General features: G+C 31.3%; 2 protein-coding genes across 2 annotated transcripts; both read left to right on the top strand.

The window, feature by feature from the left end:
* The first annotated feature begins 2,796 nt into the window (after positions 1-2,796).
* LOC106117974 (uncharacterized) lies at positions 2,797-4,355 on the top strand. The gene is made up of 2 exons (XM_013312519.1): positions 2,797-3,842; positions 4,256-4,355. Exons 1-2 carry the CDS (start codon positions 3,099-3,101, stop codon positions 4,310-4,312), a joined length of 801 nt encoding a protein of 266 aa, XP_013167973.1. The 5' UTR covers positions 2,797-3,098; the 3' UTR covers positions 4,313-4,355.
* A 2,519-nt stretch (positions 4,356-6,874) lies between these two features.
* LOC106117973 (uncharacterized) lies at positions 6,875-11,662 on the top strand. Its single transcript, XM_013312518.1, has 2 exons — positions 6,875-7,316; positions 10,749-11,662. The coding sequence occupies exons 1-2, from the start codon at positions 7,309-7,311 to the stop codon at positions 11,569-11,571; spliced, it is 831 nt and encodes a 276-aa protein (XP_013167972.1). The 5' UTR covers positions 6,875-7,308; the 3' UTR covers positions 11,572-11,662.
* Positions 11,663-14,065: the final 2,403 nt, after the last annotated feature.

The raw sequence follows: 14,065 nt of genomic DNA, 5'->3' as shown, positions 1-14,065 counted from the left end.
CTAATTAGACAACAAAACAAAATGGCGTCGTACAATATGGCGTACAAGGCATTGGTCGTACTTAATTAGAGCTATGTATTAACTCGCGGCTTTCCTCGTAGATAAGAGGGATTTATAATGGTGGCACAAAAGAATCGACGGTCAATTGTTCTCTTGTGAATTTGTTGTATAGGAGCTTAAAAAATATTGTCCTGTTTTATGGGTATGTATTACATTTTTTCTTATTTAGTTGTATTAATAATTAATTCGATTATTTTTTTTATTTTAGTATTTAATATATCAGTATTTTTTTAATTCAAATTTTTTATTTAAATCTCTTTATCTGCATCTATTGTCTATTGTTAATATTGTAAAGCTCTATATCGGTTGTAGCTGTAATTTTTTTAATCTGTAAAATTAAAAAGAAGACAAGGAGATTGTCGGAAAAGAGAAGAAATAAAACTCGTGTCAGTTGCGGCTCATCGTATGGCAGTTTGCTTGATAATATTGCCAGCTGCCTAGCGAAGGGCAACAAAAGACAGAGTTTGCGACGGATTGAGAAGAAATCAGAAGAACAAAAGAAGATTATCGTGAAATGAATTAATGTATGAAGTTATTTTATAATGTTTTTATTTTAATAATGTATATATGTGATTATAAGCTGTTTTAATATTTTTCAGTATAAGTGTTTCGACAGTTTTCTCGCCGTAAAAATTTCCATCCAACTTTAACTAAACCAATGACATCGTAACTTCTTAGAAATTAAAGTACGACTCATCTTGTACGTACGTCTTGTCTACATTTGTTGAAATAATATAATATTGATGACCGCAACAACAAATTTATTCGCGTAATTATCGGGTTTTATAACAATAAGTAAGTAGCCATTTTAAATAAAATTTTCGTCAATAGCAGAAAACATAAGCCCATTAAATTAAAAACAGGCTATTTTCATTAAAATGCATTCGTAAATTATTCTCAGAACACGATATCGTATTAACAGAGTGCATCGACACAAGGATTTATGTGTGCTTGCCCATTGCTACGAGACTTTTCTTTAGTGTCGGAACGCAGTGTCGAAATTTTTCTATTTCGGATTAGAGCCAGAACGTAAAACTTTACTTCACTACTGAAATGTTTACTGTTACTTAATATAAAAATAACTAAAATATCAACAACGAGGAGCAGCAGATCGCGTATTATTAGTTGATTCGATGCCCATAGACATCCACGTGCTAAAAAGATGCGAAATAAAGCTGGCTGAAGAAAATTGTAAAATTGTAAACTCGAAATTATCGTATATTTTAGTTTCTTAATTTACGAGATGTTAAAACACAATCGACTCTGTCTAGTAAAACAAATATTTATGTCGGTTCAATAATATCGAATTAAATCAAGTTAATTTTTGTGTCGGAATTTATAAACAATTGGACAACGACTTGTGAAATTCGAAGGGCGCGGTACATCCCAAACTGATCGTTTTACTTGAACTTGGTTGCAAGACAAGATGCCGTCCTTGACGAGCCGGTTGTCTTTATCTTACATGTTTACTAGTTTATAACAATATGTACATTGAATAACGTATAAACTGTGTGAGATTGATTTTTTTGTCTTCTTCATCACCCGACTTGGACCCGCTGCGTTATAGCTTTAGTCACCTTCCAGGTTTCGCACCCATACAGTAGTACGGTTTTTACGTTGGAAAGGAATATTTTAGTCTTCACTCGGTGCGTAAGCTTCTTAAAACTTAAATAAATAATAACTATAGTTAAAAATAAAACACAGTATGTTTTCAATTTGTGTTGTAGATTAAAACCTATTTTGTACAAATGTGTCAAAAGAGAAGTGACGTTTGTTTTAGAGTTTAAGAAAAATAAGAACATCTGTCAGAACATGAATAAAGAACCTGGAAATGTGAGGAAATAATAGTTTTATTGCAAAGATCCCTCACATATATAAGTGGCGACCGTGACTTAAAAAATCATGTAAAATTGATTTGGATTAATATAGATAGCACGAAGAATACGAATAAAAATGGACCTTAAAAAATTAACCCGAGAAAGGTGTCAATTCAGACGTATTTTTAACAGACATGCGGCGAAGGAAAAATTTACAGACGCCGATATTGAATTTTTTGGAGGGGAATTCAAAGCTATAATAAGTTTAGATCAAAGAATACAAGAAATTTTGTTAGAAGACGTCAACTACGACGAAGAAACAATAACTAACGAATTTAACGACTGTCAAAAAATAGAGAAAAGATGGCTGGAGATAAAATGTAATGGAGCAGGCTCAAGCAAACAGGGATGTACTCAGATACCGTTGAACCTACCTAAAATAGAAATGCGAAAATTTGATGATAACCCGAAGTCGTGGATCGCATTCTGGATGCAGTATGAAAAAATTCATTTGGACGAAAAAATCCAGAGCGAAGATAAATTTACTTATTTATTAAATTGCATGGCTCCACATTCGAAGGCAAGAGCATTAGTGGAAAGTTATCCGCCTACAAAGGAGAACTATAAGAAGGTAGTAGACACATTGAAGAAACGCTTCGCCAAGGATGAAATTTTGATTGAAATATATGTCCGAGAAATTTTAGATGTTGTTCTAACAAAAAATAACTTAGATATAATTTACATTTTTGATAAAATTTCTGTTAATTTACAAATTTTAGAATCTTTAGGAATAGTTAGAGAAAAGTACGAATGCATTTTATTACCATTTATAGAGTCATCATTACCAGATGACATTTTATTACAATGGACTAAAATACCAAGCCAGAAAGGGTCGAAACTTAAGCAGTTGATGGAATTCTTAGAAAATGAAGTTGAGGCACAGGCCAGATGTAATCTTGCCAAGTCTTCTTTTTGTAACACGTTTCAAAAACAGGTTATTCCGACGACGGCGTGTTTCGTGACGAAGCAGGACCAGAATGATAGAGAAGGTAAGGTGATAGTCTGTTTTTTCTGCGACAAAAGTCATAACACACTAGAGTGCAGCAAAGCAGATAAGCTGTCACTGGAAGAAAAGAAAAATGCATTAAGGAAAAAGGTGGGTGTTACATATGTTTAAAGAAAGGACATCTCGCCAAGTATTGTAAAGCATTTATTAGATGTATGTATTGTAGTAAGAGACATGTTGTTATGTTATGTCCAAAGCTCCACGCACAACCGAAGATCTGTGAGCAGAACACAACAGAAAAACATTGTGAAAACAATAAGGAAGTAAACAATAGTTTCATAAGTAATGACATAACTACCTTGTTACAGACGCTAGTAGTCAAAGTTTCTAATGGTAAACAAGAGAAGAAAATAAGAATACTTCTAGATTCTGGTTCACAGAGGACGTATATAAAGAGGGAGCTGGCAGAAGATCTTGGACTTCAGGTAACAGGCAACGAGAACCTCAGCCACTCGCTATTTAGCGGTGTGAAGAAACCAGCAAAAATACATAAAGTCTTCAAGTTTAGAGTAAGTAGTTTAGATGATAAGTTTCATACTACTATGACAGCATTAGAACAAGATGTGCTTTGCGGAAGTTTACCCAAAGTGCAAGACCCAAAGCTGATAGAAAACTTGAGAAGGCATCAGATCTCGTTAACTGACGCAGCGGAAAGTATCAAAGATATTAGTATATTAATTGGATCGGATCAATTAGGTTGCATTATTAAAGAAAACTTCATTCGGTTAGATGACAATTTAGTAGCAATACCAACAAAACTGGGGTGGACACTACAAGGCCCAGTTCAAGGAAGTAAATTGGAAAGAGTTAGAAGAAGAAACAAGCTCTTACAATATCCAATGGAAGTTTTCAGCTCCAGCAGCTCCCTGGTGGGGAGGGTGGTGGGAGCGAATGATAAGGTTAGTAAAAGACATGCTCAGAAGGATATTGGGCAGAGCATCGGTTAATTGGATTGAGCTATCTACGATATTGTGCGACTGTGAGGCAGTCATAAACAGTAGACCGCTTACTTATGTGGAAATGGGAGACGTTAGACCGTTAACGCCAATGATGTTCCTGCATGGTTTACCGTCTAACGATACACCGGACTTAGATCAAGTTGATCATAATAATTTGAACATTAGATACAAGTATCTACAACAATTAAGAGAAGATTTTAGAAAGAGATTTAAGACTGAGTATTTATCACTATTGATTAGTAAAGGAAAAGAGAATAAGAGAGAGCCTAAAGTAGGGGATATAGTGATTATACAAGCTGAATCAACACACAGGCTACATTGGCCTATTGGAATAATAAAAGAAACCTTTACAGGGAGAGATGGGTGTACAAGAACAGCTAGAGTTAAAACAGCTTCAGGAGAAAAGGTGAGACCATATCAAAGATTATTTCCTCTTGAAGTCTCAGCAGCCTCTCAAGAATGGCTCAACAATGTACCCATACATAAAGGGCCTTCAGACACAGGTAATGTGACGAGTGATGCTAGTATTAACGATAACCCTCCCTCAGGTATTACAACGAGGTCAGGACGCACAATAATGCCTCCAATTAGGTTTTAGTTAAGATTAACAGATGTTGTTGAAGTTCTGACCCTTGCTGTTGTTTTGGTCGCTTTTATATACTATGTTGATTTGAAAGTTGTTGTTTTTTTTGTGTGATAATTTTATTGTTTTAAAACCTTGTATGCCTCCCCCGGGAGTGTGTTGTAGATTAAAACCTATTTTGTACAAATGTGTCAAAAGAGAAGTGACGTTTGTTTTAGAGTTTAAGAAAAATAAGAACATCTGTCAGAACATGAATAAAGAACCTGGAAATGTGAGGAAATAATAGTTTTATTGCAAAGATCCCTCACAATTTGCTTCCAGAATATTCTACTTACTTTATAGCTTTAATAGTCAGAGAAATTAGAAAACTCTGTCTTATAACAAAACTCACACTATTTGTAAATGACAATTGACATACAGTTTTTTAAATACTTTCTATAAACAAACAACATTTACGATGGGAAAATAATCATGAACTAGATCATATTCTTAGCATCTGTTTCCACTAAGCTGGTATACGCGAGACGGTGATCACACGCGACTGTCACACGTGATCTCATAGAAACGCGGTCTGTCACACGCGGTTAATCGCTCAGTGGATATAGGAACTAAATGTTCGTTGTTCATGGGAAGTAAACAAGTTCAATAATCAATTAACTTTTACGGTTTTTTATTTTATTTTTTATTTATGCATTGATCTATATCAATATGATACTTTCCTGTAGAATAATTGAACGATGTGAAATCTTTGCATACCAAGAATGATTTTGCTATAGAGCAGTTTAAAAGAAAACATTACCATTGAATTCCATTGCACTGACTCTTTTGTTATTACATATTGTCATCCCTTTCATATTTGTTGGCAAAACAGAGACAACAATATCTAATGTAACGGTAAAGGAATTCTACTGTTAAGTACGTGTTAGCAAAATCTTGTAATAGACTTTAGCGAGACTCTTCATATAATTTCACGTAATTCTCAAAATGATTTTTCCTAACCTTTTTCTTTAGATATAAAACTTATATTTGAACTATAAAGAAGGTATTATTTCATTTTAATTTCATTTAATCGAAAAAAAATAAGAAATAAATTGATAACTATGTCTGTTACAAATCCGCGTTTATTCCGAGTAATCTCCAAAACAATTGAACTGACTTTGACAGGACTTTTACTGAAGATGTGTACTGGAATAATTTAGGCCACTTTTTATTTTTTTATTCCGCGCTGAATAAGTCGCGGTCGACAGCCAGTACGCAATATGGTTTAATTATTATAAATACAAACTAATTAGCTATAATAAGCAGGAAATGCCGGAGGATAAAGATAAAGATGTAATAAATGCTAATTATAATAACAGTAATCCGCAAATGTTATGCATTATTTAGTTATGTTCATAGATTCCCACGCAACTAATGAATTATATCATGTTATGATAGTCGGCCAAACCAAAAATTTATTAACACCTAACCTTATTAATATTATAAATGTGAATGTTTGTGAGAAGGTATCTCCCGAACGGCTGAACGGATCTCGATGAAATTTGGCATAGATGTAGGAAGAAAGTAATGAGATGTAGACTTAGCCTGGATGAAAATGAAGGCTACTTACTATTTAAGGTTCTTTTTTAATTACGCGCAGAGTTCCCGTGAATTAGCTAAAAAGGGAAAATGTTTGGCCATGAGTTCGTGTCCTTTCCGTTGTCACTTAAATCGTCTCTGTATTTTCTAAATCTATATGACAGTGGGGTGAGCTAATTTTACCTCAATATAAAGGAATCTAATATTCCTATTTTTTCCTGTCACAATTAATTTAGTAAGGTATTGATTTAATGTTTACTTATTTGTATAAGATTGAAAAATCAAATACTTATATTTAGATTTATTGAGCACCAAACCTGGTGCGCGTACCCCACATAAAATCAGATGAGAGCACTCTACAGATCGTTAAATTAGTTTTCATCAGAACTGTCACTGTCAGATGAATATCCGCAGTAACTTCTGTGTCATTGCCAGTGTCTATGACTTCCTTGGCGAGAGATTCTCACAGATGGAAGACAATAAATAATTCAAGTTCACAAACATTGGCTACGAATAATTGTCTTGACTAGTTATGTGATTAGGTTTTGACTGTGTACTATTGTTATTTTAGGCTTGATGTTTTTTTTATTTAAATTTTAGAAATATAGTTACTTGTTAATAAAATGAAAAGCCTAAAAAGTATTTTGTTCGACTTTTAAGCTTTGTTTATTTAAAATATATTTGTGAAGTTAACGTATTATGTTTACTATTGTTTTATGACATGTAAACACATAAATTGATAAAAATGCTGTAAAACATAATCATAACGTCATTAACAAACATAAAAGCCATATTTGTAATACATGATATAAAGAGTAATTATTTTAATTAGCTGTTATATAGCCCTAGTTTTTCTCGCCAATGTTATAATTACTTCTAACGGTCCCTTAAGTATTGATAAATGGAAATATAAAATACTCGTCATAATCATGTAAATTAAAAAAAATCCAGTCAGAATATTAAAACATTACGATAAACATATCGACAAAAACCGACAAACATTGAAGATTTCACAGTAATTACGGAGCTGTCAAGTTTCCCGCGCACGGCAATGTCTTCCCGCCGCAACTCGAACGCAGTTGCTTACCGTTGACCGAGAAAAAAACAACGTCGCCATCTTTTTTTATATTTTTGCGTCGCATTTGCCGTTTTATTGTATCGTCTAGGCTGTTTATATATAGAGGTGGATCCTTCAACCCCGAGGCCATATCAGAACAATCCCGCGAAGAAAACACCGGCATTGAAATGTACCGGTTAGTGATGTTTCTTATTATAACGTTTATTCCTGATAACGGTTAATTTAAATTTGGTGATAGAATACTTTAAAAAATCGTAATTAAAAAATTTGCTGATATCATCTGTCATTATTGTGTTTTGTGCATTTACACTTATGGATATATTGTTAAATGTTTAAAGTGCGTAAGTGAACACAAATAACAAAAGCGCAAGATGTGTATAATATTCTTTTGTTTTAATTAATGTATAATATTTATTTTTCGAAGTTAAATAATGTTGACACTATATAAGTTAAAATTGAATAATTAAATCACTTTACTTAAAATCTTCATCCTTCCTAGTTAATTAGTTTGAATTAAATATAATATTTATTCATTTATTTGAAATAAAATAAGTTTAAATTCAATAATTAAATCAATTAATTATTTAAGGTAATGGTATAACTTAAATTGTTTTCATTTTTAGAAATCAATAAGTAACTTAAAAATAATTAAATATTAAATACTATTGTTTAAATCGATTTTATTTTAGGAAACATATAACATTAGGAGATATAAATCAAATAAAATAGATAAATTAGTCGGAATATTTGTGAACTGCGGACGGCGCGTTTCCCTCTAAACAGCATTGTTTTTATTACAATGATGTTTTTAATTACCATCAAGTTTTAAACAACGAATGTACTTGACGCATTCGGTCCGTGTTAACACAGATTCATAGCCTTACGATCATGCACTTTGTAACTGGCAGTTTTTTTTTTATAATCTGTTGCCCTCGACTATACTGTGTTTCCCGCCCACCTGAATGTGATTTTATTTCGTAAAAACGATTTTTATTATTATTTGGCTTATTGAACCTCTACGCCATGTCTCTTTACTAAATACGTTTTTTTAAATACATTGGGTTTGATTTCCAATAGATGTATAAATAAAAAAGATAATATGAATCTGATTTGGTTAATTTAGGTTGAATGACTGCTTAATTTATTAATTAGGCGACCAAACTAGTAATCTATAACTTGTCTATGGTGATTTTTCTTGTCATCTGTTATTTGTTTTTATATAATAGCTTTTTCGATAATATTTAATGGCATAATGATAAGTTCAATACACCCACAATCGCTAACAGACTGATGGAAAATATTTTGTTTTTTTCCCTGAGGCAAGTTTACGTTGTTGAGGACTTTTTAAGAGAGCTAAGAGATTAACTATGTTTTGTACCAACGGTGATAATAAGTTTTAAAATATGAGAAGCAAAATACATAGAATTTTACTTACTATCAAGGCAAGGGGGCGTCCATAAATTACGTGAGGTGTTTAAGGGGGGGTGAGGGGGTCGAGTCAAATCTCATCTAATCTTACGTTGGAGAGAGGGGGGTTTCGGCAAATATCACCATTTTTTTCTTATTAAAACAAATATAAATTAAATAAAAGCATGAAGCATTTTTTTTTCTTTTACAATAACAATCCAACGCGTTTACGTAAGTAAATCAAATTTTGAAAAATCTCAAGTGAGATTGGGGGATGGGGTTGAATAAAATCTCACGACATGCCACCAGGGGGTAGGAAGAGGAAGAAAATTTAAAAAAACACCTCACGTAATTTTTGGACGCCCCCCAATCTGCATTGCCTTTCTACTTTTAGATTAATTTTTTAATCGTAACGGACGTTCTGAATTAAGGAAGGTCTTTTACCATTGTTTTTAATAGTAAACGAAGTAACTGAATGCCAACTATTATATCGTATGTAGGTTTTATTGTTCTCGATGCAATGATAAAAGTTTTTGTGTCAAAGGAACTACGAAATGTAATTGTAGTAATTGCTAGCGTACAAGGAATTTGTACCGGGCAAAGTTATCATGAAACTGAGATTAAAGAATGTTTTATTGCATTCGTTCCATCATACTAATATTATAAATGCGAATGTTTAGCTGGTAGGAAGGATGACTTGGCTTCATATATCTTGATGAAATTTGGCAAGGAATTTTTTGTTTAAATTAAGTTTTTTTCCGAACGGAGTCAAGGGCAACAACATTTAAATAAAAATGTTGACAGGAATTAAATTACCTATCCATATTTTTAATTTATCTTTACAAATTTAAGAATAAACATTTTTAAAAAGATTTCGAAGTATGAAAATATGTTTTCGTATGATTACGTAGATGCAGAGGAAAACGATAGTGAGAGTTGATATGCCTCTGAGATGCTTCTGTTTCATTCAAGAGCTTGTTGACAGACTACCATAGATTAGCAACAAACAACAATAACATGTTAAGGGTATTACGTTATTGTGTACAGCAAAGCGGGATGTAATTTATTTTACATGACTTTGTTATTCATATTGTTTCATTGTGGCATTGCAGTGCCTGTTCTCACGAGTTATTTAATTAAAAAAAATAGTATCGTAAAAACCGCGTAATAATTACATGGGTTTTAATGACCGAAAATATCTTGACTGAACGCCTGTACATTGCCATCCTTGTTTCTCACAAATAGAATAAAAGGGACAACAACATTTTGTAGAAGTGCACTGCCGGTGGAAATTCACATTTATATTGGACATTGATATCCCTCCAAAAAAACCGACGTTGTATTTTTTAGTTTCAGAAACATCCTGAGAAAATTCATATAGGAAATGTTAAATTGAGTAATTTTAAAGTGCAAATTATTTGCTATTAGCATATAACTGTATCGAATGATATTACTTAAATAAAGATTAAATACTATATAAATACCGGATAACAATATCCAAGCATTATTTTTACGATTGAAATTAACTTTTTTTTAAACTAACTGTCGCTTGCGACTCAGTATTGCGGTATTAAAAACAAACTTAATAAGTAGCGTATGTGTTCTGCCAATATTCTACATCTATGGCAAATTTCATCGTGATCTGTTAAACCGTTCTGGAGATACCTTCAAACAAACATCCATCCATGTAAGATCCATGTAAATATTAATAAGATTATCATCAGAGACATGACTCTTGTGCTTTGTTTACTTTTCGTACATATGTAAATGAGTTCATTGACTTAAATAAATCAATTTTAAAACTAGTATAAAACAACTATGCGAAATTAACATGATGCTAATGAAGAAGGAATTCCAAACATTTTGATTAATTTTTAAAATAAATCGGATAATATAAAAAAATAAATAACAGAAATAAGTTTAAAAGAAACAAATAAACCAAAGGTTATGAATTACGAATTTAAACAACCTCATCATCATTGACAATCTTATCTTACTAATATTATAAATGCGAATGTATAGATCGGATCTTCATGAAATTTGGCATAGATGTAGAACATAGTCTGTAAGAACACATAGGTTACTTATTATGTTTTTTGCCTGGATGGAGTCGCAGGCGACAGCTTTTTAAATAAATTTACACTTACTCGATACACAAACAGTATTTTCAAAATATTGAAATTAGTTATATATTTTTCAGAACACTATTATTCTTGTTCCTGTGCGGGCGAACGTTAACTGCGCCTCAGCAGGGCATAGAGACGATCGCTGACGTAAAGCCGACTATCTTCGACTACCCTGCAGAGGTATACAACTTACCCGCACACTACCCCACCGCGGATACCCTCATTAATACGGGTAGACCGTACAGCGCCCTCTATGGTATGACAACTGAAAACATCGATCTAGAGACCACAGATTATAACGAACAATTAACAGATGGATATGATAAAATGGCAGAATCTATACCACGTGATTATGAAAATAGAGATAATACAGCCGAAATATATTCCAATATTGGTCTATTCGCAAACAATTATTTACCAGGACATAGAAGACTTGAATACAATGAAGGAAATCAAATCAAAAATGTTAACATGAACTATACTGGATTTAACAATACGTCTGATTTTAATGTCAATTCTACCAAAGATGAATCTAGTAAAACAGAAGAGACAATCATATCAGATGTTAAACCTACAACTATCGATAAAAAGTCATCTGACAAAATCAAAACTGACGATATCACAAATTTTAGCAACAACAAAAATATATTGAACAATCAAAGTTTCGGAAGCACACTTAATATTAAAAACATCGCAAATATAGTAGAAGACAAGCCAATATACGAAGTTAGCAAACCCAGTTACTTCAGCAATGGTCGAAAAGGTTTAAATGAGGAATTTCAAAAAGGACGAAGAAAGTTCAGATCGAATTGTCGATGTGAAAAGATATGGAACTGTCCTAAGCTACAGATAACAGTGCCCAGATGTCCTGACGAATATTTTATGTGTTGTTTCTGATTTAATATTAATCCAAAACTCCAATGCAGTTGTGTCCCTTTCATTCTCTCAGACAAAAAAGAGGCAGCAATATGTCACAAGTTTGACCGTAGTCATATTTACAATTATAGTATTATAGCTAACCGTTGGTTTCTGAGACCAAACTCTCTGTATAAAATATATCGTCATCCTTGTCATTATCTTTGACAAAACAGAGATAACAGTAAGTTTTAAAAGGAGATTTTTGTCTCAGAAACCCACAATAAGTCTTACTTCGTCAATTTCTGATTTAATTTATAAGGATTTCTTAATTTATTTTTAAGTATAAAGTGATTTAATATTTTTTATGTAATATAATTTGATTTCGATTTGAATAAATGATGTTAAAAATATTGTAAAAATATGTACAGTTACGCTGGAAAGTGTTAAAAAATAATTTAATTCCTGTAACAAACAAACAAAAAAAAACGATTATTTTTTGTATAAATCTTAAATTTAGAAAAAATAAATTAATTTAAATTGTATATTATTAAAGTAACTATAAAATACAACAAAATATAGGAGTAATACATAAATTCTTTATTAGGCTTTTTTTTTTAAACACATACGAAAAGACAGTCAACCTTAATCTATGGATGAATGATTCGGATATTTAATAATAGACATCAATTAAACATTTATTATCTATGGTTAAAAATTGGTACACAAACAGAAATACATTTATAATATGAAGAGTATGAGATCGTTTGGAAAGATATCTTTCCTTTGACATGTTTAGTGTGTTAACACTTACATCTATGTCTTCCATTGCGTATACCATAGACAACCAATATACAAAACATAAATTTACCGGAATCCTGCTTCGTACACGTTAAAATAGACATTTAATGAAACAACCATAGACAAAAAATAAAAACAATCATGGAAGTTTTTTTTTAAATTAATAAAATACGCACAATTAGACTTAAAAACATATACATACATAAACATACTTTCCTTTGGTTATTATGAGATTAACATTTACTTATATACTAACATTTAGATTTTCATATGAGCTTGAATTAACAACTAGGATTAAATACACCAATAGCCTAACCAAGAATATGAAAAATCCTATCCTAGGACACTCCAAGATTCTTTATTACATCACTGCTAAATATGAGGAAGTGAATTTCTATATTTTTCCGCAATATGTCGAGATTTTTTATATTCCCGGTCAAACTATAATTAATAACCAGTGTAAACACTGTCTAAGTATTAAACGTCTACTTCCACTTGCGAAATACATATACAAAAGAATATTATCTCTGATTCAAAGATAAAGAGAGATATCAATAATTTAAGGTTTACTAAATTTGGTGCAGTGGAAACCCACGCTAAAGGATAAACTGCCCTGATGGCCGGTAACAATATTTCAATTCAACTCATACAATTAACAAAATGAATTTATGGACCCTAAATGTATGACACGGATGACACTTAACATATAAAAAATGTCATAATAAAAAATATTCAGTAATAAAACAAAATCTCTTAATAAATTTTCAACGCATAAAAATCATTAATAAAAAATATGTATATCAAGATTTTATTCGCCTTTGGCACTATTTGTCTAATCACAATTAAAGCGTTCAAGAAACTGCACTTATTTATATGTAGTCGAAGTACAGTCGACGACAAAAGTGGTTAATAAATTATTAATAAAAGAGTTGCATTTGTAAGCCTTTTTAAAAGTACACTCTTGCAGTGTAATTTATAAATAGGAAAAAAAATTGTATTTAAAACATTTTTAGAGCAATAAAAATAGATAAAACGATACTACTAGACAAATTAGGATAAATAACATAATCAGTTATATTAGAAAAAATATTAAATATAAGATTTAATGTTTGTCATAAACCACTTTTGTTGTCAAGTGTACTATAAACTTTAAATTACTAATCGTAACCTTAATTATAGGGGAAATGATTTATTTTGTGACCTAAGACATTGGTCGTATAAAAATTGGCGCCAAATAATTTGCCCAATTTTGGAAAAAATTCTTAATATCTAAAAACTTTTAATAATAATTATCTTTTAAATATGTAATAATCTATACCAAATTAAAAATATAAACATAATAAACAAACAAAAATAAATAAAATATTTAAAAAAAATGCGTTTATTTTGTTTTTTTTTTTTAAATTAAATGACCTGGTAACATTACCTTTAGGTCACATCCTAAAATTACCGTTTAAAATGGCATGCAACCATAGAGTAAATAATTTAAAGAGTGGAAATTCGAAACATTTCCATACAAAAATCTTACATAAGTCTCATCTTAATAACCAATGCCACTTGACATACGATAGTGACAAACTACTTTACCTAATGTTAAATCGTAGTTAAAAGTTTTGTTGTCATGTCTATTGATCAATATCTCTGTGGCTTTATCGCACATGGAATATTAATTTGTCATGTCTATTATACTATTATTATCCGACTACAAAAAGAAGGTTATCAATTCGTCTGTATG

This window comes from Papilio xuthus, unplaced genomic scaffold, assembly GCF_000836235.2.
Source record: "Papilio xuthus unplaced genomic scaffold, Pxut_1.1 DF827679.1, whole genome shotgun sequence".
Taxonomy (NCBI): Eukaryota; Metazoa; Arthropoda; class Insecta; order Lepidoptera; family Papilionidae; genus Papilio; species Papilio xuthus.
Note: the sequence above shows the minus strand (reverse complement) of the source record. Positions and strands in the feature narration are given on the sequence as shown.